Source organism: Pristiophorus japonicus, chromosome 18, assembly GCF_044704955.1.
Source record: "Pristiophorus japonicus isolate sPriJap1 chromosome 18, sPriJap1.hap1, whole genome shotgun sequence".
Taxonomy (NCBI): domain Eukaryota; kingdom Metazoa; phylum Chordata; class Chondrichthyes; family Pristiophoridae; genus Pristiophorus; species Pristiophorus japonicus.
The window spans coordinates 22,882,161-22,909,643 of NC_091994.1; the positions used below are offsets into that span (position 1 = coordinate 22,882,161).

Consider the following 27,483-nt stretch of genomic DNA (forward strand, 5'->3'; position numbering starts at 1 on the left):
ACTTAAGGAGAAGTAACTTCGATGGTATGAGACGTGAATTGGCAAGAATTGACTGGCGAATGATACTTAAAGGGTTGGCGGTGGATAGGCAATGGCAAACATTTAAAGATCACATGGATGAACTTCAACAATTGTATATTCCTCTCTGGAGTAAAAATAAAACTGGGAAAGTGGCTCAACCGTTAAGGATAGTATTAAATCCAAAGAAGAGGCATATAAATTGGGCAAAAAAAGCAACAAACCTGAGGACTGGGAGAATTTTATAATTCAGCAGAGAAGGACAAAGGGTTTAATTAAGAGGGGAAAATAAAGTACGAGAGGATGCTTGCTGGGAACATAAAAACTGACTGCAAAAGCTTCTATAAATATGTGAAGAGAAAAAGATTACTGAAGACAAATGTAGGTCCCTTGCAGTCAGATTCAGGCGAATTTATAATGGGGAACAAAGAAATGGCGGACCAGTTAAACAAATACTTTGGTTCTGTCTTCACGAAGGAAGACACAAATAACCTTCCGGAAATACTCGGGGACTAAGGGTCCAGTGAGGAGTAGGAACTGAAGGAAATCCTTATTAGGCAGGAAATTGATGGGATTGAAGGCCGATAAATCCCTGGGGCCTGATAGTCTGCATCCCAGAGTACTTAAGGAAGTGGCCCTAGAAATAGTCGATGCATTGGTGATCATTTCCCAACAGTCTATCAACTCTGCATCAGTTCCTATGGGCTGGAGGGTAGCTAATGTAACGTCACTTTTTAAGAAAAGAGGGAAAGAGAAAATGGGTAATTATAGACTGGTTAGCTTGACATCAGTGGTGGGAAAATGTTGGAATCAATTAGTAAAGATGACAAAGCAGCGCATTTGGAAAGCAGTGACTGGATCGGTCCAAGTTAGCATAGATTTATGAAAGGGAAATCATGTTTGACAAATCTTCCAGAATTTTTTGAGGATTAACTGGTAGAGTGGACAAGGGAGAACCAGTGGATGTGGTGTATTTGGACTTTCAAAAGGCTTTTGACAGGGTCCCACACAAGAGATTGGTGTGCAAAATCAAAGCGCATGGTATTGGGGGTAATGTACTGATGTGGATAGAGAACTGGTTGGCAGACAGGAAGCAGAGAGTCTGGATAAATGGGTCCTTTTCAGAATGGCAGGCAGTGACTAGTGGGGTGCCGCAGGGCTCAGTGCTGTGACCCCAGCTATTTACAATATATATTAATGATTTAGATGAAGGAATTGAGTGCAATATCTCCAAGTTTGCAGATGACACTAAGCTGGGTGGCAGTGTGAGCTGTGAGGAGGACGCTAAGCAGCTGCAGGGTGATTTGGACAGGTTAGGTGAGTGGGCAAATGCATGGCAGATGCAGTATAATGTGGATAAATGTGAGGTTATCCACTTTGGTGGCAAAAACACAATGGCAGAATATTATCTGAATGGTGGCAGATTAGGAAAAGGGGTGGTGCAACGAGACCTGGGTGTCATGGTACATCAGTCATTGAAAGTTGGCATACAGGTACAGCAGGCGGTGAAGAAGGCAAATGGTATGTTGGCCTTCATAGCTAGGGGATTTGAGTATAGAAGCAGGGAGGTCTTACTGCAGTTGTACAGGGTCTTAGTGAGGCCTCACCTGGAATATTGTGCTCAGTTTTGGTTTCCTAATCTGAGGAAGGACGTTCTTGCTATTGAGGGAATGCAGCGAAGGTTCACCAGGCTGATTCCTGGGGTGGAAGGACTGACATGAGGAGAGACTAGATCAACTGGGCCTGTATTCATTGGAGTTTAGAAGGATGAGGGGAGATCTCATAGAAACATATGAAATTCTGACAGGACTGGACAGGTTAGATGCAGGAAGAATGTTCCCAATTTTGGGGAAGTCCAGAACCAGGGGACACAGTCTAAGGATAAGGGGTAAGCCATTTAGGACTGAGATGAGGAGAAACTTCTTCACTCAGAGCGTTGTTAACCTGTGGAATTCTCTACCGCAGAGAGTTGTTGATGCCAGTTCATTGGATATATTCAAGAGGGAGTTAGATATGGCCCTTACGGCTAAAGGGATCAAGGGGTATGGAGAGAAAGCAGGAAAGGGGTGCTGAGGTGAATGATCAGCCATGATTTTATTGAATGGTGGTGCAGGCTCGAAGGGCCGAATGGCCTGCTCCTGTGCCTATTTTCTATGTTTCTAAGCTTGCACTTGTCTCTATTTTAGTGCTTTTCACTATTGAGTGTAGTGAAAGGGTAGAGTGAAGCTGCATTGTTGAAATTTGAATAAGTCTTCAAATATTGTATCTTGCATCTATTCAGAATGATTATCAGGCCAATTAAAATTTCAATGTGTTATTTGCCTTCAAGAAAGATCTTTGAAAATGTAGTCTCTAACTCAAATGCAGCATTTCAACATTGAATTCAGTGTTTTCATCACCTAAAATGAGGGGAAGCAGTAGTATTTGACAAAAGCTACTGTATTTTTGTTGAGACTAAGATTGGCATCAAGTTTCTTGTGCATTCCAATCCTGATGACTTTTGTGCAATTTTTTAAAATTATCCATAACTTTGAATTCAGCAATGTAAATAACACAGAAAAATCAAAAGTTAGTGCTTAAAACTAATTTGAATCAAGTTTCAATTAAGAGTAGAATGAGTGCAAAGATTAAAAATAAAACTCAAGACAGAGGCCAGACTAAATTAAAATTATTTCTCTAAACACTGGTCAGAAGTGCAGAAATATTGGACTAGATGTTGGAAATTGAAAAAGACAAAAGTATTAATTTTCATTCAAATACCAGTTTATTATTTCTCAACATTCTTTTTGGCGTTTGTTTGAGGTGAAATAATTTAATATTTTTTGAAACACAAATTTTGATACAATTCCTGTAAAAACTAAATAAAAATATACAAAACGAAAACACAATTTACCATTGCGCCCCTTCCTTTGTCCCACTAAAACTAAAATATTAATAGTTGGGAACTGGACAAACATTAGCATTGTTTTCATGAAGACTATAAACTTAAAAGAAACTAAAATTAGATAGAAGTAATGAGACTAAAACTGACGTTATTTCAGGAACTAAAATGAGACTTTTCCCATTTAAAAAAAAACGTGTGTGTGTGTATATAATATATATATATATATATATAATAGTTGTATGAATTCAGACTAGTAACAATATCCTAGCAAACATTTTTTGCCAATGTTGATTCCTCATTTTCTGAGTTTCGTTCAATCGGTGGTTTTTCTACAATATTGCATGATTTTTTTTCAATTGAGATGACATTTTTCATCAGCTATTTTTGTATGTATATAATTCCATCTGGAAATTAAAATAAAACAATCACTGAAGCAAAAGAATACATGCTGCATGCAGATTTTAAAGAGCCTGCATGGAGTAAAATTGGTATGTGTGGAAATTACTGTAATTACAGAAAGTTGCTGTTTTGAGAAAGGGTAAAAAATTTCAGGCAAGAGTCGCCACCTATCCAATTTCTCGAGTCTTGATTCATTTCCAAATCTAATAACGTTGAATCCTGTTAACTGACGTGACCATGCATAGTCCCTTTTTTGAGTCCTGTCATACATTCCTTTGTCATTCTTATTTTAAACTAAGCCCTGGTTATTGAATTTTGAACACACATTTATCTGAATCCACATTCCCCAAACTCTTTATAATAACTCTTCTATTGAATTAACCCTCTTTTCAGAGATATTTAGCCTCTCCTCATACCCCTGACACCTTAGTTCTGGAATTAACCTTGGAATTATCCATTGCACTCCTTCCAATAACTATATCCTTTTTAAAATCGTAGGCAGTCCCTCGAAATCGAGGAAGACTTGCTTGCACTCTAAAAGTGAGTTCTCAGGTGGCTGTACAGTCCAATGCGGGAATTACAATCTCTGTCACAGGTGGAGCAGACAGCGGTTGAAGGAAAGGGTGGGAGCCTGGTTTGCCGCATGCTCCTTTCGCTATCTACTCTTGATTTCTGCAGGCTCTTGGCGACGAGACTCGAGGTGCTCAGCACCCTCCTGGATGCTCTTCCTCCACTTGGGGCGGTCTTTGGCCAGGGATTCCCAGGTGTCGGTGGGGATGTTGCACTTTATCAAGGAGGCTTTGAGGGTGTCCTTGAGCGTTTCCTCTGCCCACCTGGGAATCGCCTGCCGATCAGAACTGTAGGTATGACTGTACAGATGTGATCTCGCCTAAACCAGAATCTTGACTCAAAACTTAAGGAAGGAAAGAAAGAGCTTGTATTTATAAAGCGCTTTGCAGCCAATAGTATATTTTTCAAATGTAGTCACTGTTGTAATAGGTATCTAATTTGTGCACAGCAAGGAATAAGTGGTTATGGGGAACGGTCAGGGAAGCGGACCCGAGTCCATGATTGGATCAACCATGATCGTATTAAATGGCGGAACAGGCTCGAGGGGCCGTATGGCCTACTCCTGCTCCTATTTCTTATGTTCTTATGAAATAAAGAACTAGAACTTCTGCTTTTGGTGTCAGTTGAGATAAATGTGTTGTCCAGGACACCAGGGAGAACTCCGCTGCTCTTCAAAATAGTGCCATAGGAAGACCAAACTAATGTTCTACAACATTGGAATTATTACCGGTATTTGTGAAAGAGTTTATGCTTTGGGAGCAATCGGCGATCCAGGTGCAAATTCCACTAGTTTTGAGAAGTGTTTTTTTTCCCTTCAAGTTTCTGCTGAAAGTCATTTGCATATCATTGAACATAAATGAACAACAGCAACTTGTATTTATATAGCGCCTTTAATGTAGTAAAATGTCCCAAGACGCTTCACACGAGTGTTACAAGACAAAACAAATAAATTTGAGATCGAGCCACAAGAAGTAATTAGGGCCGATGACCAAAAGCTTGGTCAAAGAGGTAGAAACATTGGCCCCAAGTTTCCACATGATTTGCTCCTGATTTTTAGGAGCAACTGGTGTAGAACGGAGTATCTTAGAAATCGGAATTCTCCACATTTAGTTTGCTCCAGTTCTAGTCAGTTAGAACAGTTTCACTTTGGAACAGAATTTTTTTTTCAAAAGGGGGCGTGTCCGGCCACTTACGCCTGATTTCAAAGTTTCATGAGTGAAAACTTACTCCAAACTAACTTAGAATGGAGTAAGTGAAGATTTTTGTACGCTCGAAAAAACCTTGTCTACACTTTAGAAAATCAGGCGTAGGTTACAAATTGGGCGGGGGGTGGGGGGGGGGGAAGGGAAGTCATTAAATTCGACAATCAATCCTGAGTTATACTTATACAAATATTATACAAATAAATCCAACCTGAATAAAAATTTATAAGCAAAGAAAAGATTAAATAAACCATGTTCCTACCTGTGTGAAATAGCATCAGCCTTCGAGCTGCTGTGCTTCAGGCAGGCCTTTCATGTTGGAGACAGGCAGGGGTGTGGCGTCAGTGTCTCGACGGCAGCAAGCTTCGAGCTGAGCTGCAGTGCTTGAGGCAGGCCTTCATTCTCTTCGTGGCTGGCCGCGAAGAAGCAACACCGGACGGACCCGAGGCCATTCGGCCATGAGATATCAGCAGTGTCAGTGGCTGGCCGGCAGCCGAAGAATCAGCGGACCGATGTGAGGCCATTCGGCCATGAGATAGCAGCGGCGTCAGTGGCTGGCCGGCAGCCAAAGAATCAACACAGGACACACGCAGCTCATTAAGGTTCTTGAGGCCATTCGGCCACGCTTTAGGGGCGGCGTCAGTGGCTGGCCGACAGCCAAAGAATCAGCAGCGGACGGACGTGAGGCCATTCGGCCATAGGATATCAGTGGCTGGCCGGCAGCCGAAGAATCAACACCTGACACACGCAGCTCTTTATGGTGCTTGAGGCCATTCGGCCATGCTTTAGGGGCGGCGTCAGTGGCTGGCCGGCAGCCGAAGATACAGCAGCTGCCTTCGAGCTGTGAGGGGGACTGAGGCCATTTGGACAGGGAGAGGCAGCCACATCGACAGTTTTATATTTAAATTTGCAGAATGGGTGCTGCATTGTCAACACCACGTATTATTGCAAAGTTGAATTGGCACTCTTATTTCTCCAAACACACAGTCCTTAATTTGCATGCACCAATGCAGCACCGGTTCTGCAAGTTTAGCAATGAAAAGCTGAACTCGCTGATTTCAGCAGGTGATTTATTCAGCAGTGCTGCTAAAAGCACTCCCTCACACACAGAAATATCAAAAAAATTAAATTACAAGCCTTTGCAGGGGTCCAAGAAACAAATCTTCACTTTTTCTGCAGTATTTTAAAAAATGGCCGAGTGCCAATGTTTGTGTGAGACTGCGCGTGCGCGCACGCTCCAACGCGCACGCGCAGGGTTGCCGGCACCACGAAGGCAAATTTAAATTGTACCCGCCCCCTGCTGCTTAGAAAATTGGCGTGAATGTTAGGCTTTGCCCCCTGCTGCGCAGAGCGCGCCGCTCCAAGCAGACATCGAGCTCCAAGGAGCTCGAGAATATCGGACTTTGTTTTAGGCGCAGTTTTCGGCGCGAAAAACAGGCACCCAGCTCGGAGGTGCGCCGTTTTCGCCGCGGGACAAAACTTGGGACCATTGAAAATAGGTGCAGGAACAGGCCATTCGGCCCTTCGAGTCTGCATCTCCATTCAATATGATCATTGATGATCATGCAACTTCAGTACTCCACTCCTGCCTTCTCTCCATACCACCTGATCCCTTTAGCCGTAAGGGCACATCTAACTCCTTTTTGAATATATCCAAGGAACTGGAGTCAACAACTTTCTGTGGTAGAGAGTTCCACAAGTTCACAATTCTCTGGGTGAAGAAGTTTCTCATCTCGATCCTAGATGGCTTACCCCCTTCTCCTTCGACTGCAACCCCTGGTTCTGGACTTCCCCAACATCGGCAACATCCTTCCTACATCTAACCTGTCCAATTCCGTCAGAATTGTATATCCCCTCTCATTCTTCTAAATTCCAGTGAATATAAGTCGAGTCGATCCAGTCTTTCTTCATATGTCAGCCCTGCCATCTCGGGAATCAGTCTGGTGAACCTTCGCTGCACTCCCTCAATAGCAAGAATGTCCTTCCTCAAATTAGGAGACCAAAACTGCACACAATAATCAATGTGTGGTCTCACCAAGGCCCTGTACAACTGCAGCAAGACCTCCCTGCTCCTATAGTCAAATCCTGTTGTACCTGCATGCCTACTTTCAATGACTGACCGATGTACCATGACACCTACGTCTCGTTGCACCTCCCCTTTTACTAATCTGTCACCATTCAGATGATCTGCCTTTCTGTTTTTTGCCACCAAAGTGGATAACCTCACACTTACCCACATTATACTGCATCTGCCATGCATTTGCCAACTCACCAAACCTATCCAAGTCACCCTGCAGCCTCTTGGCATCCTCCTCACAGCTCACACTGCCACCCAGCTTAGTGTCATCTGCAAGCTTGGAGATATTACATTTAATTCCTTCGTCTAAATCATTAATATATATTGAAAATAGCTGGGGTCCCAACACTGAACCTTGCGGTACCCCACTAGTCACTGCCTGCCATTCTGAAAAGGACCCGTTTATTCCCACTCTTTGCTTCCTGTCTGCCAACCAGTTCTCTATCCACGTCAATACATTACCCCCAATACCATGTGCCTTAATTTTGCACACTAATCTCTTGTGTGGGACCTTGTCAAAAGCCTTTTGAAAGTCCAAATACACCACATCCACAGATTCTCCCTTATCCACTCTTCTAGAATTTTTTGAGGATGTAATTAGAAGATTTGTCAAGCATGCTTTCCCTTTCATAAATCCATGCTGACTTGGACCGATCCTGTCACTGCTTTTCAAATGCGCTGCTGTTACATCTTTAATTGATTCCAGCATTTTCCCCACTACCATTGTCAGGCTAATCGGTCTATAATTCCCTGTTTTCTCTTTTCCCTCCTTTTTTAAAAAGTGGGGTTACATTAGCTACCCTCCAATCCATAGGAACACAGCCCATGGAATGTTGGAAAATGACCACCAATGCATCTACTATTTCTAGGGCCACTTCTTTAAGTACTCTGGGATGCAGACGATCAGGCCCTGGGGATTTATTGGCCTTCAATCCCATCAATTTCCCTAACACCATTTCCTGACTAATAAGGATTTCCTTCAGTTCCTCCATCTTGCTAGACCCTCCGTCCCCTTGTATTTTCGGGAGGTTATTCGTGTTTTCCTTCGTGAAGGCAGAACCAAAGTATTTGTTCACTTGGTCTGCCATTTCCTTGTTTCCCCATTATGAATTTACTTGATTCTGACTGCAAGGGGACCTACATTAGTCTACACCAATCTTTTTCTCTTCACATATCTATAGAAACTTTTGCAGTCAGTTTGTATGTTCCCTGCAAGCTTATTCTACTCTATTTTCCCCCTTCTAATTAAACCCTTAGTCCTCCTCTGCTGAATTCTAAATTTCTCTCAGTCCTCAGGTTTACTGCTTTTTCTGGCCAAATTATATGCCTCTTCCTTCGATTTAACACGATCCCTAATTTCCCTTGTTAGCCATGGTTGAGCCACCTTCCCAGTTTTATTTTTACACCAGACAGGGATGTACAATTGTTGTAGTTCATCCATGTGATCTTTAAATATCTGCCATTGATTATCTACCGTCAACCCTTTAAGCATCATTCGCCAGTCTATCCTAGCTAATTCACGTCTCATACCATCGAAGTTACCTTTCCTCAAGTCCCCTAGTCTCTGAATTAACTGTGTCACTCTCCATCTTAATAAAGAATTCTACCATATTATGGTCACTCTTCCCCAAGGGGCCTCACACGACTAGATTACTAATTAATCCTCTCTCATTGCACAAGGCCCAGTCTGTGGGTGGCCTGCTCTCTAGTTGGTTCCTCAACATATTGGTCTAGAAAACCATCCCTTATACACTCCAGGAAATCCTCCTTCACAGTATTGCTGCCAGTTTGGTTTGCCCAATCTATATGTAGATTAAAGTCACCCATGATAACTGCTGTACCTTTATTGCAAGCATCCCTAATTTCCTGTTTGATGCCATCCCCAACCTCACTACTACTGTTTGGTTTTAAGAAGTGTCTTAAAGGAGGAAAGAGGTTTAGGGAGGGGATTCCAGTGCAATTGCGCAGCATTTTGGAATGTAATTATCTTATTAAAATGTTTTATTAAATTTGCTTTCAAAATACCCCTTGATTATATTTAAGTGTGATAACCTGGTGCAGTGTTGATACAACTGAAAATGGGTTTATCACAAAAAAAGATTTTTGCTAAATCAGCATCTAGCCCACCACCTGTGAGTAACCAGATTTTAAATAACTGAAAATGACTTAAAAAATCTATACAGAACCACTTGCTAATTACATTGGTGTACAGTAGTTAGATTCTTAATAAATTAAAATATATATATATATTAGCAGAAATTTTCAATGGTGATTAATCTGAGGGTGTGGGCAGTTTTGTGGGCGGGGTTAACTTGTAGCTGAATGTTTTTTTAAACTAGCGCAAAAGATCGTGAAGTGGAATTTGCATTTAAAATTCCTTGATCTTTTGCACTGATTTGGCCAATTTCGTACAATTTGTGCTGAAAAAAGCAGTGCAACCCAACGAAAACTCCTGCCTATGATTTATACTACAGAATGACATCCTTAAGCTGGTTGTCCTTGCACTTTTCTGCACTTCGAGCATTATTGCAAAGAAATATACATCCCCATCTGAACTGACACCAATAATGCATTGCTGATGAATTATCTCCTAAAAAATTTTTTTAATTTGTTTATTTCTCATTCCTCTGTTTCATCCAGGAAAGAATTTGTACACAAATGAATATGTGGCCATCAAACTGGTAAGTTATATTGATTTTCCATAAATAAATAGATGTAATACAAATATAGCTGTCTCATTGTACGTGAATTGCAGCAATAATGCTGAATCGCACAACCGGTGATACCATTGTGATGCAATTTGTTCACTTATTTAAACAAAAACCCATGAAATTGAAAACTAGTTAAACATGCACACCCTATACCAAGCTATGCCAAGTGTTAGAATGAGAAGAATGGCTGCAAATCCGCTGTCCCAGTGTGTAATGTGTAGCTAATAAAGTAAAACCTATGATCACTACAGATAAAATAGCATGAATCGATTGTTTGTTTCTGCCACTGCTAAAACAAATTAAGCTTTCCCCCAGACCTATTAAAGAAAACCACTCTGGTAGAAATGTCATTTCACGGTCATAATGCACTTCCAAATTTGGATGGTGTTGATGAGCCAACTTTGTACTTTCAGTTTTATGTTGTCATTTGAATGCTTCGTGACACACTGCAACCTATAGGATTATTCTTGATTTTAAGGTACAATATTATAACACCTTGGTGCATTTTACCACTGACTTCTTACCATTGGAAGGATATGTGGTGCCATTCTTCTGCCCATCAGTAAAAGAATATTTTATTCAGTAATCAAATTGTGTTCACTGTTTTTCTACGGCATGATATGCACGTGTACTTTCAAAACTTGCCAATGCTGTAAAGGTTTGTCTGCTTTTAATTTTATAAGCTAATGCACTTGTGATTTTAGGAATTATGCACCTTGTTCAGTACTGAATGAAACTCCTAAACCGGGGCAGTAGTGTAAAGGTTATGGTAGTGGATTAGCAATTAGTGGTCATGAGTTCCGATCTATCTGCGTCTGGTAATTTGTTAGTTGATGTTGGGGGGGAAAAGAAATGAATCGTGAAAGCTGTCATTTAAAAAAAAATACCTAGTTGTATTTCGGGGAAGGGGAACCGGTCACTCCTGTCTGGTCTGGCCCTCACGATTCTAGCCCCACACTATGGGCCCAAATTTGCCCAGGAGTTGCTCCGTTTTTCCTGGAGCAACTTATTTTTCTGGATTATCTTAAAAATCCCCATTCTGCACATTTAATTTGTGCCAGTGTAAGTGAGTTAGTTAGGATTTTTTTTAGTTTAGTTTTTTTTTCAAAAGGGGGCGTTACCAGCCACGTACGCCTGTTTTGGTCATTTAAGCCAGTTTGGACATCTAATAGTTGCTCCAAACTAACTTAGGCCAGCTTATGTGGCCACTTGTAGCTGCACAGAAAACCCTTGCAAAGAGTTAAGAAATCCATGCAGGTAGCCAGAGATGATGGGGGCGGCGGGGGGGGGAAGCTGGAAGGGAAGCACAGAGGACCTTGCAAAGCACCTTCACAACACCATTCAAGAAGCATAAAAACCATCAATAATAAATTTTTAAAAATAAGTAAATATAACTTAAGTCCTACCTTGGCCCGGGAAGTCAGCGGGAGAACGCACCGACTGCAGCACGCACCAGCAAGCCCTTTGGCCAAGGCTAGGGACGGTGGGTGGGAAGCCCGGGCGGGAGAGCAGTGAACACGCAAGAAGCAGCAGGCTGGGCTCGCAGAAGGAGGCTGCAAGAGGGAACTTAAAGGGGTGCTGGCAGCTCTCAGCACTCCTTCAGGCACCGAAAATCAATGAGAAGGCTTTTCCTTTAAAAATGGCCAATTGCCAATGTTAATTCCCCATTGCGCATGCGCGAATGCTCCAACGCGCATGCGCAATACTGCCGGCACTGTTAGACGCTGGGCCCTAGCCCCGTCCCCCTGCCAGCTTTCTGTCACCTAGCTTCGGCCCCTCCCCCCCCCCCACTGTGCTTGCCACGCCACGCCAAGGCCTAGGACGGTTCACGAAGCGGGGAGACTGCAGAGTTACATTTTCGGCGCCGTATTGGGAGCAAAAAGTCGGCGCACCTCAGGTAAGTGCACCGAAAAAACCAGAGGGTCAAGTTTGGGCCTTATGTAAGCATTCATCATGGAACTACTGAGGGCAGCCTTCTATCTGCAGCAGTTCAGTGCAATACAATAAATGCAACCTCGTTAGTGTTTGCCACATCCCGAGAACATTTTTCTTTAAAAATTGGTAGCTTTGTTAAGTCTCTCAACATCCTTCCCAAAAACTAATAACTCAAACATATTTAGCAGTACAGTATGAATTTCATTTACTGTACACATTAAAACAAAAAATAGCTTATTATTGAATTGTACACTTAAGTGCACATTTCAACTTGAGTAAATCCTCATCAGCAGAGTGATGTACCAATGCGCAGGTGTGGGGACGTGTGTTTGCCTCACTATGCTGCTGATCTCGGCCACACTGCCGAGGAGGGGAAAATCTGAGGGCGGATGATGCCTATGCAGCTGCTGAATGCCTCCTGGTGGTCATTATATACATGCCATTTCTATTGAATGCAGCCAAAATATTAAAGTATTGGTACCCCCTTTTTAATTTTGATTTAAATTTTGAAGAGAGAGCTTGTCTTTGACCTGTCTCTCTCAGGTGCTGGGATTTAATTTTCAAACTTGGCTTGAATCCTTATTTCAGCAAGATCCAAACTTTTTGTATAAACCCCAACTTTTTGTGTATGTTCTTGGCTATTCAGTCTAGGCTAAACTGTCTTAACACCAGTAAATATGTAATATTTCATAACTGGATTTCTTTACATTATTAGAAGCATATACAAACTGGCCACTAATGTTTTGTCCATTTGCGACTTGGGCTAGAAATTCGGTTTTGGGTCATAGCATTTTTTTTTGGTGGAAAAAAAATCGCTATGCCTCCTCTAGGATTCGAGGCCAACCATTCGGGGGGGGGGAGGGGAAAAATAGCGCCCGGTGGGAAAATTCGGCGTTGCATGAAGATTCGTGGCACACACCGCAAATTTTCTGCATCTTTTCTCCAAGTCCGATATCACTGCGAGTTGGGCCTAGGGAGGGGGCAAAACACAAAATTTTAAAAATTTCCAAAAAATCACAACATTCACAAGACCCTTTTCTAGCGAATTGCTGCAAAAGAATTTAAAAAAAAAAATTTAACTTACCTTTTTTGCAGGGTTTCATACCTACCGCCGTTCCAAGGGCTGCACCGGCAGGTATTTTCTCGGCTTTTTTTTTTAGTCCCATCTACGGGTGACCGCTGAGCCAAATATCGGGCAAAAGTGCTTTTTCTAGTCTTGCACGCTGCCGATCTGCTCCTCAGCGGTATTTCAAAACCGCCGCGCAAGACTTCAGGGATTTTCCCACTGCACCATTTTCTGCCCGAAACAGCCAAATACCGGCAAAATACCCGGCGGAAGGTTCCCTAAAATCCAGCCCAAGGATTGCATTTCCTAACTTTGTCCTTCAGATTTACATTAACAACAAAATGATGTGGGAATGATTAGCTCTGTGTAACTATTAGCTACTGGCAGTTTGTTACTGTAGTTAAAAATAGTAACCTTGAACACTGAAAAGCATACATTCAGTCAGCAAGTAAATATAGAAAAATGACTTTCTATGTTTGCGTGCATTTTTCACGAATGACTTTGGAAGTAATGCTGCATCATTTTAGTATAAATTACAAATTTATCTTATTTTCAGTGTTCAATGCAGGAACTGCAAGAAAGTGCAATTTAAAATGCTTTTTAAAAGTACAGCTGATGGCAAATCCTTGTTCTGCTTTCAAAAGTAGGAGTATAAACGGCTTGACTCACCTTATTCTGGCAACAATGAGTTGTCAAAACAGCTGCTGGAATTGCCAGCTCTGTTCTATCCGATATCTGAAGGAGGAATGTAAACCGGCCAAGGGCAGTAGCAGGAGGCTGATCTAGATCCACTTATTGAAAACCTGTGCAGTAACACAAAAAGGATTATGGACAGTACAGTAACATAAAAAGGTTTATGGGCAGTCAGGTAGAAGATTCCTATGCAAGTTGAATTGAATTTATAATCATTGGTGTATTAGATTTTTTTTAAATTGGCAGAGATCCTTTAACCCTTTGAATAGCTAATTGCTTCTGGCCTACAACCACATTATAGTTCAGTCCTTTTCCCAACATTTCTGTGTTCATGGTGAAAGGCATTTTCCATTAGTAGACCAATTATCCCAAGATCTGAAATCTGCAACCTTCTACATTGCCGTGTCTGGACTAGCTTGTCACTGATTAATAACCCCTCACTCACCCCAATTACAATTTTGGCTATTGGTGATCACATGGGATTCCCACCACATTCTTTTGAAATATGGAAATACCACAGCATCAGGCCAATGCATACAGACTAAAATGTTTGTTTATCGATTGAATAATAGACATAGCAAGCTACTGACCATTATACTTAAGAATGAAATTGCAATCCATTCACGAAGGTTAAAATACTCTTTTTAGAACTGTTTATCTAAAACAGTTTGATAAACTGGAATTTTAAATGAAAACCTTTCAAGTGCCTTCACAATGCAATGATGTATGTGAGTGGGTATTTCCAGTACACCAGTGAGTTCAGTTCTCCAGTCAGAAATAATATCTATGGGAGTGTTTTTCAGCCATTCCATTCCCTAACCATCTGAAGTTAGACCTGTTCCTTCATTGCTGATTAACAACATACTGGTAGGGCATATTGCGTGTCCTGCTAATTAACAAGTTCTCTTACTGCTAATCCTTTCTGTGTAAGATTTTAATTAGCACTTGGAACAAAGGTGCTGTATCCTTGCTCTGTGATCAGTCGACTTTGCCTTTTTTTTCCGTCATTCATTTTGCATTTTGGAAAACAGGTTCCACTTTAACACTAACTATTTCAGAACCTGAAGAGATAGCATGCAGATATTTCCCTATTTTGTCAGGAGTTACAGTTGAATAAGGTTTGATATCAAACCAAACTTGAAGGGAAATCCAAACTTTTTAATTATCCAAAGGAGATTGCCTTCATCACTTAATTTTAACCGTTTTCATGGCTCATTCAACAAATTCTAAAGGTGCCAATATTATTTTACATCTTCCCTAGGAACCTATAAAATCCAGGGCTCCACAGCTTCATTTGGAGTACAGATTCTACAAACAGCTGGGAAATGCAGGTAGGAAATGAGAGCATGTACAACTGATTGTTTCATTATTGATGAGGTTGTTTGGAAATACCAATCTTTTGTATAATTGTTAACTTGCAAAATTAATATTTGGAATTTTTATTAAATTATATTGGTTTTGAACATTTGGTTTAGTCCAAGGGGTTGTATTTACTTTTTTGGGGAAGGAAAACTTATGAATGAACCCATAGTAATTTCTCTCGTATTCCCAGATTGCTGCATCTTGTCAATTTCATGGTCTTCCTCTGCTTGACTCTAGTTTACCCTATCCTGTTCCTTCCCTGTACATTTCAGAATTTTATATGTCCATCTACCATGACTTCCCTTTTCATTCATGCCAGTTCTACACTCTAATTTTCTCCTTGACTTGTTTACAGGATAATCTGTCTCTGCAATGTGAAAGAAATCTCCTTTCGAACTCGTGTATTGCCACCACCTCCTTCCCTTTTAATTTGATTTCCCATTTTATTCCTTTCATACAAGATTTCATCCCCTCAAAGTCTGCTTTCAGAAATCCAATTTCTTAATAGATCTGATTATCTGGTCGCTGATCACTACACTTTAAAGTTAACAAATTTGATTATTAAATCCCCAAATGTTCCTTTATTTCAACCTGGCTTATTGTTCCCCTGTAAACATGGTTTTGAATTTCCGAGCAGTTGGTATGTTTACGGGAGTCTCCTCTCGAGTTAATTTGCAGACATAACCCTTGTATCCTTTCTTGTGCTTTTTATTAATTTGTTTTTAATAAAAGAATGAACTGGGGACATTACCTACCAGTTTACATCTGGAATCCACTGTCACCAGTGACTTGAAGAATAACTAAAATAATAGAAACATAGAAAAACATAGAAAAATAGGTGCAGGAGTAGGCCATTCGGCCCTTCTAGCCTGCACCGCCATTCAATGAGTTCATGGCTGAACATTCAACTTCAGTACCCCATTCCTGCTTTCTCGCCATACCCCTTGATCCCCCTAGCAGTACGGACCTCATCTAACTCCTTTTTGAATATATTTAGTGAATTGGCCTCAACAACTTTCTGTGGTAGAGAATTCCACAGGTTCACCACACTCTGGGTGAAGAAGTTCCTCCGCATCTCGGTCCTAAATGGCTTACCCCTTATCCTTAGACTGTGACCCCTGGTTCTGGACTTCCCCAACATTGGGAACATTCTTCCTGCATCTAACCTGTCTAACCCCGTCAGAATTTTATATGTTTCTATGAGGTCCCCTCTCATTCTTCTGAACTCCAGTGAATACAAGCCCAGTTGATCCAGTCTTTCTTGATAGGTCAGTCCCGCCATCCCGGGAATCAGTCTGGTGAACCTTCGCTGCACTCCCTCAATAGCAAGAATGTCCTTCCTCAGGTTAGGAGACCAAAACTGTACACAATACTCCAGGTGTGGCCTCACCAATGCCCTGTACAACTGTAGCAACACCTCCCTGCCCCTGTACTCAAATCCCCTTGCTATGAAGGCCAACATGCCATTTGCTTTCTTAACCGCCTGCTGCACCTGCATGCCAACCTTCAATGACTGATGTACCATGACACCCAGGTCTCTTTGCACCTCCCCTTTTCCTAATCTGTCACCATTCAGATAATAGTCTGTCTCTCTGTTTTTACCACCAAAGTGGATAACCTCACATTTATCCACATTATACTTCATCTGCCATGCATTTGCCCACTCACCTAACCTATCCAAGTCGCTCTGCAGCCTCACAGCATCCTCCTCGCAGCTCACACTGCCACCCAACTTAGTGTCATCCGCAAATTTGGAGATACTACATTTAATCCCCTCATCTAAATCATTAATGTACAGTGTAAACAGCTGGGGCCCCAGCACAGAACCTTGCGGTACCCCACTAGTCACTGCCTGCCATTCTGAAAAGTACCCATTTACTCCTACTCTTTGCTTCCTGTCTGACAATTATAAATATAACTCCTAAAATACTATCTTTGGCATTCTCGTTCGTTACTTATCACTCCCCCCACCACACACCGCCCACAAAAAACATTGTCCCATCTAGGGTGTATCTTGTAATTTTTGTTAAATGGCCATCTTGGTGAGAGCAAGCTGATGTGATGGGTTCCACAGCTTCAAGTGTGGTTTGACAGTGTTCAGTAATCTTGGGCTTAAACCTAATTACATGTTTGTGAAGCAAGGATTTTAAACCTTGAGTTGTAGATTCACTTTGGATAGTCGCGTTTAAAAACAATTATATTTTAATCTGTTTGAATCTTTTTAACAGCTGCATTTGGATTTTGCCAGAGGCCAAATTAATTTTTGGATGAACTATTGGAGTGTTATTTTTTAATTATCCAGATATATTTTCTATAGATCGTATATGCAGGAATTCATTAGCAAACCGTGAACTCCCTATATCCTAGGATTATAATTTTCACTTATTTATTTCCTTTAATTCTGCTTCTTTGGCTTGGTGCCAATTTTTGTCTGATTAGACTCCTGTGAAATGCTTTCGGACATTCTACGCTACATAAATGCAATTTGTTGTTGTCTAATGGTAAGATTTTAGGTTTGTTTGCAAATCAGATTATATGGGATTGCTTGATCTTCACCTGTTCTAACTGCAACGAAAAACAAACCAAACTGCAGTCTTCCCATCATGAGATTTTGTAATGAAGGTTCAATCTTTTTCCCCCAATATGTGAGATTTTAAAACTAGTGTCCTTATACATGCCATGTGTGGAATAGCATGCTCAGAATCAACAGTTATCTCTAATTGTGATTATATAATACACAAGATCCCCTGGGATGGCCACCAATTTTCTCCAGTTTCTTACCAAAATGCACAAAATAGCACACCAACAGACCTGCTGTGGGCTAAAACTACTTGATCATATTTATTTGCAATTTAATGAATACACAAAAGACAAATGATACAACAAGGTGCTGAATCAATACAGTACTCAAAAACAAAATTAAAATATGTTTAAAATATCCTTTTGAAAACCTGAATAACATCAGCAATTTCACTTTTATAGCATCTTTAATATAGTAAAACGTCCCAAGGCACTCGAGCATTATCAAAATAAAATTCCCACTGAGCCACATAAAGAGAAACTATGACAGGTTTCACAGAGAGGCTTAAAGGAGGAGAGAGAGTTGAAGAGGCTTATGGAGGAAATTCTAGAGCTTAGGACCTAGACAGCTGAAGGTACGACTGCCAATGGTGGAGCGATGAAAATTGGAGATGTTTAAGAGTTCAGAATTAAAGGAGATAAAAGATCTCGTAGGATTGGAGGAAGCTACAGAGATAGGGAGGGACAAGGTCGGGGACAGATTTGAAAACTAGGATGAGAATTTTAAAATCGAGGCATTGCTGGACTGGGAGCCAATATAGGTCAGCAAGCACAGGGGTGATAGGTGAACGGGACTTGGTGCAAGTCAGGATATGGGCAGTAGAGTTTTGGATGAGCTCAAGTTTGCGAAGGCACAAGCTAGGAGGCCAGCAAAGAGAGCATTGGAATAGTCTAGTTTAGAGGTAACAAAGGCATGGATGAGGGTTTTAGCAGCGGATAAGCTGAGGACAATGTTACGAGGTGGGAGCAGGTAGTCTTGGTGATGGAAGGGATATGAGGTCAGAGGCTCAGCTCAAATATGAAGCCAGGGTTGCAAACAGTCTGATTCCGCCTCGGACAGTGGCCAAATAGAGAGATATAGTCGGCAGCTAGAGAACGGAGTTTGTGGTGGTGGCCAAAAACAATGGCTTTGATCTTCCCAATATTTAATTGTTCCTCATCGAATACTCTGTCGGACAAGCAGCATGACAATCAGAGGCAGTGAGCAAAGCCAGGGTATCTTCTGATTAATAGAACATTATGATTGCTTTCTGTTTGGGGAAAAATGCCCGTCTGGTATGTTAAATTACTTGAAAAGTGTGAAGTAATGATGGATATCAATCACAGTATTGGCTGTTGGAAAAACTTGCTAAGAAATCATCCTTGGAAAGATTAGTGGAGCTGAAGTTTCATTAAACATTTCCTTTTTCCTACTCCAGTTTTTAATCTCTTCTGGATACAGTGCCTTCTGGTGGAATGTGGTTCCAGAGGTTCCAGGAATCTTTCATGTGTAAGCTTACGACAGTGAATGTCAAGCAGCTATTAACCATGGGAGGTATCACAGCCCAGTAATTGGAGCCTTCCTTGATCATGTGTCATCCTTCTTCATCTAACCCCATCAACATATCCTTCTATTCATTTCTCCCTCGTGTGTTTATCTAGCTTTTCCTTAAAGGCCTCTGCTATTTGCCTCAACTACTCCCTGTGGTAACGAGTTCTACATTCTAACCACTCTCTGGTAAAGAAGTTTCTCCTGAATTCTGTATTGGATTTATTAGCGACTGTCTTATATTTATATTGCCTTCAAGTGGAATCATCTCTACCTCTACCCGATCAAACTTGTTCATAATCTTTAAAGAACTCTGTCGGGTCACTGATTCTCCAATAAAACTCCCAGCAAAGCCAGATTTTGCTACAACTACTTGTATTATGAGAACCGAGAACAGATTTGGGGTGAGAATCTTGATAATCAAATATATTGAAAAGGGTTCTTTTATATTGCACTACCAGAGTGACATCTGAGAAACTCTTTCAGCTGGGTGGATTTTGGGAGATGGTAGGAACGGAGTCAGATACACAAAACTTATATCTGTAATACCCCTGATAATATTGTACTTTTGCGGTTAGTGTTTACATAGAATCATAGAAATTTACAGCACGGAAGGAGGCCATTTCGGCCCATCGTGTCCGCGCCTGTCGACCAGGAGCTATCCAGCCTAATCCCACTTTCCAGCTCTTGGTCCGTAGCCCTGTAGGCTACCTCACTAAGTGAACATCCAAGTATCTTATAAATGTGGTGAGGGTTTCTGCTTCTACCATTCTTTCAAGTAGTGAATTCCAGACACCCACCACACTCTAAGTGAAGAAACTTCCCCTCGTATCTCCTCTAAACCTCCCCCCATTTACTTTAAATCTATGCCCCCTGATTGTTGACCCCTCTGCCAAGAGAAACAGGTCCTTCCTATCCACTTTATGCAGGCCTCTCATAATTTTATTCACCTCAATCAGGTCTCTCCTTAGCCTCCTCTGTTCCAAAGAAATCAGACCCAGCATCTCCAATCTTTCCTCATAGCCAAAATTCTCCAATGCAGGCAACATTCTTGTAAATCTCCTCTGCACTCTTTCCAGTGCAATCACATCTTTCCTGTAATGTGGTGACCAGAACTGCACACAGTACTCCAGCTGCAGCCTAACCAATGTTTTATACAGTTCAAGCATAACCTCTTTGGCTCTTGTATTCCATGCCTCGACTTCTAAAGGCAAGTATTCCATATGCCGCCTTAACTACCTTACCTACCTGGCTTGCTATCTTCAGGGATCTGTGGACCTGCACTCCAACTCTACACTGTTCAGTATTGTACCATTTAATGTGTATTCCCTTGCCTTGTTGGACCTCTCCAAATGCATTATCTCACACTTTTCCGGATTGAATTCTATTTGCCACTGTTCCACCCACCTGACTAGTACATTGATATCTTCCTGCAATCCGTAGCTTTCATCTTCATTATCAACCACACAGCCTATTTTAGTGTCATCTGCAAACTTCTTAATCATACCTCCAACATTCAAGTCCAAGTCATTGATATATACCACAAAAAGCAAGGAACCCAGCACTGAGCCCTGCAGAACCCCACAGCCTTCCAGTCAGAAAAAACACTCATTAACCATTACCCTTTGCTTCCTGCCTCTGAGCCAATTTTGGACCGAGCTTGCCACTTTGCCCATGATCCCATGGGCTATTGCTTTTGTGACCAGTCTGCCATGTGGGACCTTGTCAAAAGCTTTGCTAAAATCCATATGCACTACATCATATGCATTGCCCTCATCGACCCTCCTGGTTACCTCCTCTCAAAATTCAATCAAGTTAGACCTTCCCTTAACAAATCCATGCTGACTGTCCTTGATTAATCCATGTCTTTCCAAATTAAGATTTATCCTGTCCCTTAGGATTTTTTCCAATAATTTTACCATCACTGAGGTTAGGCTCACTGGTCTGTAATTACTCGGTCTATCCCTTTCTCCCATTTTAAACCAAGGTACAACATTAGCCGTCCTCCAGTCCTCTGGCACTGTAGCCAGAGAGGATTGGAAAATGATGGTCAGAGCCTCTGCTATTTCCTCTTTTGCTTCTCTTAACAACCTGGGATAAATTTCACCCGGGCCTGGGGATTTATCCACTTTCAAAGCTGCTAAGCACTGTAATACTTCCCCTCTCTCTGTTTATCTTGTCTAATATTTCACACACCTCCTCCATCATTGCAAAGTCTGCATCGCCCCTCTCTTTTGTGAAAATGTATCCAAAGTATTCATTAAGAATCATACCCACATCTTCCGCCTCCAGACACAGATTTCCTTTATGGTCTCTAATAGGCCCCACTCTTTCTGTGGTTACCCTCTTGCTCTTAATGTATTTATAAAACATCTTTGGGTTTTCTCTGATTTTATTTGACAACATTCTTTCATGGTCTCCTTGCTTTCCTGATATCTTTTTTAATTTCACCCCTGCATTCTTATACTCCTCTAGAGTTTCTGCAGTGTTGAGTGGTATCTGTCATAAGCTTCCCTTTTTTTCCTTATCTTGCCCTGTATATTCCTTGACGTCCAGGTGACACTAGATTTGTTAGCAGCATCCTTTATTTTTAAGGGAACCTATTTGCTCTGTACCCTCAGGATCTCCTCCTTGAATGCCTCCCACTGCCCTGACACTGATTTAGCATCCAGTAGCCGTTTTCAGTCCACTTTGGCCAAATCCCAACTCAGCTCAGCAAAATTGGCTTTACCCCAATTGAGAACTTTTATTTCTGGTCCCCCTTTGTCCTTTTTCATAACTTCCCTAAATCTTACTGAATTATGATCACTAGCACCAAAGTGCTCTCCCACTGATCTACCCCTTCCACTTGCCCCTCTTCATTCCCCAAAACCAAGTCCAGAACTGCCCCTTCCCTTGTTGGGCATGTTACATACTGGCTAAAGAAGTTCTCCTGAATGCATTTTAGGAATTCTGCATCCTCTGTACCATTCACACTACCTTTTTCCCAGTTAACATTAGGGTGGTTGAAATTCCCCACTATTATAGCTGTATAGTTTTTGATCATCACAGCAATTTGCTCACATATTTGTTCTTCTATCTCCCTCTGACTGTTTGGGGGTCTATAGTACACTCCCAGTAGTGTGATCGCCCCTTTTTTGTTCTTTAATTCAACCCATATGGCCTCGTTTGATGACACCTCTGACACAATCATCCCTTCTCACAGCTATAATTGGTTCTTTAATCAATACTGCGACCCCCCCCCCTCCTTTTTTATCCCCCCCCACCCATCCCGTCTGAACCCTGTAACCAGGAATATTGAGCTGCCATACCTGCCCTCCTTTCAGCCATGTTTCAGTAATAGCTATAATATCGTACTCCTAAGTGTCAATCTGTGCTCTCAGCTCATCTGCCTTATTTCCTATACTCCTTGCATTGAAGTATATACCATTTTTAGTATTGCCAAACTCTTTGTTGTCTATTTTCCAGCCCTCGTTTCCTCTGTCTTCCAAATTCACTTTCTACTTCTCTGCTGCCCAATTAGAGCTTTGCTTCTCTCCCCACTGAATCTATTCTCCGGTTCCCATCCCCCAGGCAAACTAGTTTAATTGAGGTGCAAACCGTCTGGCTTGTATAGGTCCCACCTCTCGCAGAAACGGTCACAATGCCACAGGAATCTAAAGCCCTCCCGCCTGCACCATCTCTCCAGCCACATATTGGTCTTCTCCATCCTCCTATTTCTGTACTAGTGCGTGACACCGGCAGTAATCCGGAGATTACTACCTTTTTGAAATCCTGCTTTTTAATTTCTCTCGTAGCTCCCTAAACTCTACCTGCAGGACATCATCCTTCTTTCTACCTACGTCATTGGTACTGATAAGGAGCGCGACCTCTGGCTGTTCTCCCTCTCCCCCCAGAATGTCTTGCAGCCGCTCGGTGACATCATTGACCCTGGCACCAGGGGGCAATATACTATCCTGGAGTCACGTCTGCAGCCACAGAAACTCCTGCCTGCTCTCCTGACTATTGAATCCCCTACCAATATTGCTCTTCCATTCTTCCCTCCCCCCCCCCCCCGTGCAGCTGAGCCACCCATGGTGCCGTGGACTTCACTCTGGTTGCATTCCCCAGGACCATTGCCCTCACCAGCACTCAGAACAGAATATTGGTTGGTGAGCGAGATGGACTCTGGGGATGCCTGCACTACCTGCTTAGTACTCCTCTTCTGTCTGGTGGTCACCCACTTCCTCTCTGTCTACACATTCTTAAGCTGTGGGGTGACCACCTCCTGAAACGTGCTGTACACGAAATTCTCCCTCTCGCAAATGCACCACAGTGACTCCAGCCCCCGCTCAAGCTCCGAAACGCAGAGCTCGAGTTGCTGCAGCTGGAGACCTCTCCTGCACACGTCGTCCAGGCTGCGCGAAGCATCCAGGATTTCCCGCAATCCATGGGACTCAGCTGCCCTGCCATGCCTCTAGTTAATGCACTCGCAACAATTGAGCAGAAATAAACTCTCAAACTTAGCAAAACACACAACTCCAAAAATGCAGTGCAGCATTATTGGTGCTAACCTGACTGCAACCATATTGGCCTTAGTATACTTTTTCTTGTTACGAGCCTCATTTTAAATGCTTTCTGTATTTACATTGCCTCCTGCTGTGCCACTGATGTCTTTTCTTCTGAATGGTTTTTGTCTCATGATGCAGAACATTTCTAACTATGCCCTGACATCTGTAACCATGTCATCAGTTGATGCTCACACAAAAATCATGGGCCCACTGGGTAGTGAATAAGTGTAATATTCTGGCTGAATCTTCTTTCCATTCTGTGGAATGTTGAGTCCAATTAGAACACCTTTGCTATCCCATGGTTGAGATCAGCAACTTAGTACTAACTAGCCTAGGCCACCTATGGCTGAGTGGCATTCAGTGTAGATGCTCACAGAATCATGAGGAGGGTTCAAAAGCTTGAAGCTTTCTTACATAGAACAATTGTATTCCATCTCTTTCCCTCCCCCTCCCAGCATGTTAGTATGCAATCTGAAAACTGTCCCAATAGATCCTAATATATGTAAGTTTTAATTGGATGATCAACGCATTACAAAATGCTGGTTCATATTGTGTGGAAGCAAATTACTGATATTGTTTCTTTGGTTCTGACATGATGCTAAATTCTACATATACTTTCCAAAGCACTCAATGAAGAGGTTTTATGTGATGGTTTCTTTGGAAGTTGCTGATGTTTTGCATGCCTTCCTTTCACATCCCAGTGTTTGTATAATCAGTATTTTGCGAAATATCCAACCTGCAATAGCATCCTGATTGTGAAAATATATCCGAGGTCAGACTTCTCAATTCTTAGAGGAAAAATGGATTTAGCTTTTCTTTTAGGTCATGCATAAGAAATAGAAGCAGGAGTAGGCCATATGGTACATCGCGCCTGCTCCACCATCCAATAAAATCATGGCTGTACTTGTACACCACTTTCTCACCCTATCCCCATATCCCTTGATTCCGTCGTGCCCAAAAATCTATCGATCTTGACTTGAATATATACTCATCGACTGAGCATCCACAGCCCTTCTGGGGGTAGAGACTTCCAAACAATCACAACCCCGAGTGAAGAAATTTCACCTCATCTCCGTCCTAAATGGCCGACTCCTTATCCTTGAGACTGTGACCCTGAGTTTTAGAATCTCCAGCCAGGAGAAACGGCCTCTAAGCATCAACCCTGTCAAGCCCTCAAAGAATTTTATATGTTTCAATGAGATCACCTCTCATTCTTCGAAACTCCATTCTACTCGATCTCTCCTTATAACCCAGGAATTAATCTAGTGAACCTTTGTTGCACCCCCTCCAAGGCAAGTATATCTATCTTAGCTAAGGAGACCAAAACTGTACAGAGCACTCCAGTTGTGGTCTAACCAATGCTCTATATAATTCCAGCAAGACTTCCTTACTCTTGCACTCCAACCTCCTTGCAATAAAGGCTAACATACCATTTTCAATTGCACATTGAAATATTTCAGCCAGATTTCATCAAGTGCTCCTCCTTCCTCCTAATTAACTCAACAGTACAATATATATTCTTCTCAAACAAGAGGGTGTTTTTTATGTTCTTTTATTAGTATAGGAATTGTGCTTTAAGTTTTGAGTGCCTTTTCAGCTGAGGAAATTGATTTCTGTACTGAGTCTAATACATTTCAGGTGTTGAGCTTGCCTTTGGTAGGTCAGTTCCTTCAAGGATAAACTACACAAACAACACCAACGCACCTCACTGGCAATCTTGCAAGATAGAAAATTCTGAGCGAATATGCTTCTATAAGCAGATGCCATGAGTTTTGTTCACAAAGAAGCATTATTTGTCCTAATTTAATTCTCACTGATCTAATCCTAAAGTTTTAAGCTAATACTTCCAGGCTTAGGATTTATACAATGGGCCCAAAATTCCTGCCATTCCGATCCGCTGACATTGTGCAGCAGATCGGAGACACCGTCCCAAATCCTGGGGATGGCGTCATCTGCATGGCCTGCGAGTGTGCATCAGCAGTGAAGTCCCTGAACTGCCAGTACAATGTCAGTCTTTCCACTCCTGTGCTGAGGGAAGGCCCGATGAAAAATGGCCTCATCGTCTTATCTGCATCTAGTGTAGTAAAGCGAGCCTCTTTGGGAATGTAATCAATTAACTTTCCCCAATTAAGCTTTGGGGCTTTAATGGGTTTCTCGCCTGCTCTCAACTGGCATAAGTGTCTACTAAGGTCTACAGAAGGCACAAGCTCAGATATCCCTGAAACTCCCCACAACCACATGCTTCATTTGATATTGCGGCCATATTCTTAAAGAGTAGAGCTTAAAAACCGGCCAGAATCCAGAGGCAACCTTACTCGGCCGCATTTTCTGCTTTCTTGACTGGAGATCCACCCTAATTGTGCTTTGGCACAGGCTGGGAGATTTAATTCTGGTGAAGTGGTGTCGTTTGTGCCTACATTGTACTGACATTTTATTTAGTCAAATCGGAAAGAAAAGTGAATTTCAAAAGGTCTCCAAGATGGTGGAGCTCACTATCTTAATGTCTCTGCCTTAGATATTGTGAGCTGTTGAGTATACTTTGGAAATTATGCACTTCCTTGGCAGTGTTGCTTTTTGTCTACAATTGTAATATCCATTTTATAAAGTGGGGTTTGTCGTAAGCTGTTCATCAATGCATTCTTTACTTTTTTTTTTTTTACAGAAGGAATTCCTCAGGTTTACTACTTTGGCCCTTGTGGAAAGTACAATGCCATGGTACTTGAATTGCTGGGACCTAGCTTGGAGGATTTATTTGATCTTTGTGACCGAACATTTTCCATTAAAACTGTGTTAATGATAGCTATACAGTTGGTAAGTATGATGGACAAAATGATTGGTATTTGTTGTATCTGTTTTAGTTTATAGAAGCACAAGTGAATAAATGACAACTGAATATTCCAGCACATTGTGTGAAAGTACAATATGGTGTGGCAATTATTAAAGCTCTAAGTGGCAGCCATCCATACTATCATTTTTACAAGATATTGGAGATGTTGGAAGTGGGGTATACTTTCATGTACAATTGCCCAAATAGAGATGTTTTTTTCTAAGATATGCTTTTGAAGGACTAGTCAGCAGAAGTGTACATTTTTGAAAAAGATAATAGTGTATGGTAATAGCGGAATTTGAAGTTATGAAAGGGAAGTAAGTTTTACTGCATTGCCACATAATCCTAAATGTTTAAAGGGATATAACTGTGCTTACAGATGTCTTTGTCCCCCTCCCCTTTGGCCCTGTTTTGGAACTGCTGGTGAGAGGCAGCCTGGAAGCAGGCATTTTGTGTACACTATTCTTCTGTGATAACAGGAATGGAGGGCAGAAGTCTTGTTCATAATGTCGAATGGACTGCGGTAGAGTAAAACACTAAACGTCTTCCAAGCATCCTATAACCAGCGGTTCTAAAATATGAACAGGATAACCGAGGGTGATCGAGAGACATGGCAACTCGCAGGGTACCCATTTAATATCCTGGAACTTTAGTAGGTTGTATTTTTTGAGATTCTGGGAGAATGTTTGTGTACTGACCTCAATTTTCTAAGAATCTAAAATCATTGAGAGATTCATTATAATTTTAGTTTCATAGTTATGTCTTGTTTCATATCCGTTTTTATTTCTGAGGTAAAATAGTGTTTAAACAGCTTTTCTGCTTGAAAGTATGTCACCCAGCATTTCAGAAACTTGCCGCAAACTGAACTTTTAAGGAACCGAGTATACTTTCTACCCGTATCATTAAAGTCCACAAAACCTTGCAGTGGAAGGCTATGATGTAGTTTTGTTTCTGTAACCCTTCGAGCGCTCAACTCTTTGCTCTAGTTGTAGAAGATGGCGGCAAATCTTCCAGAGAGTTCCCTTGTTCCATTCCAATTAACTTGTTTCAGAGCGGCATTTGGAGTGGGTTGGGTTGGCTG

At 41.7% G+C, this 27,483-nt stretch overlaps 1 protein-coding gene across 4 annotated transcripts in view; it reads left to right on the forward strand.

Annotated features, from left to right (window-relative positions):
* LOC139228593 (casein kinase I) overlaps positions 1 to 27,483 on the forward strand; it is a 139,343-nt gene that overhangs the window by 68,439 nt on the left and 43,421 nt on the right. For all 4 annotated transcript variants that reach the window (XM_070859748.1, XM_070859750.1, XM_070859749.1 and 1 more), the window contains exons 3-5: positions 9,791 to 9,831; positions 14,817 to 14,886; positions 26,238 to 26,386. In XM_070859748.1, coding sequence (XP_070715849.1) covers positions 9,791 to 9,831; positions 14,817 to 14,886; positions 26,238 to 26,386 — 260 coding nt within the window. The remainder of the gene's footprint in view (positions 1 to 9,790; positions 9,832 to 14,816; positions 14,887 to 26,237; positions 26,387 to 27,483) is intronic.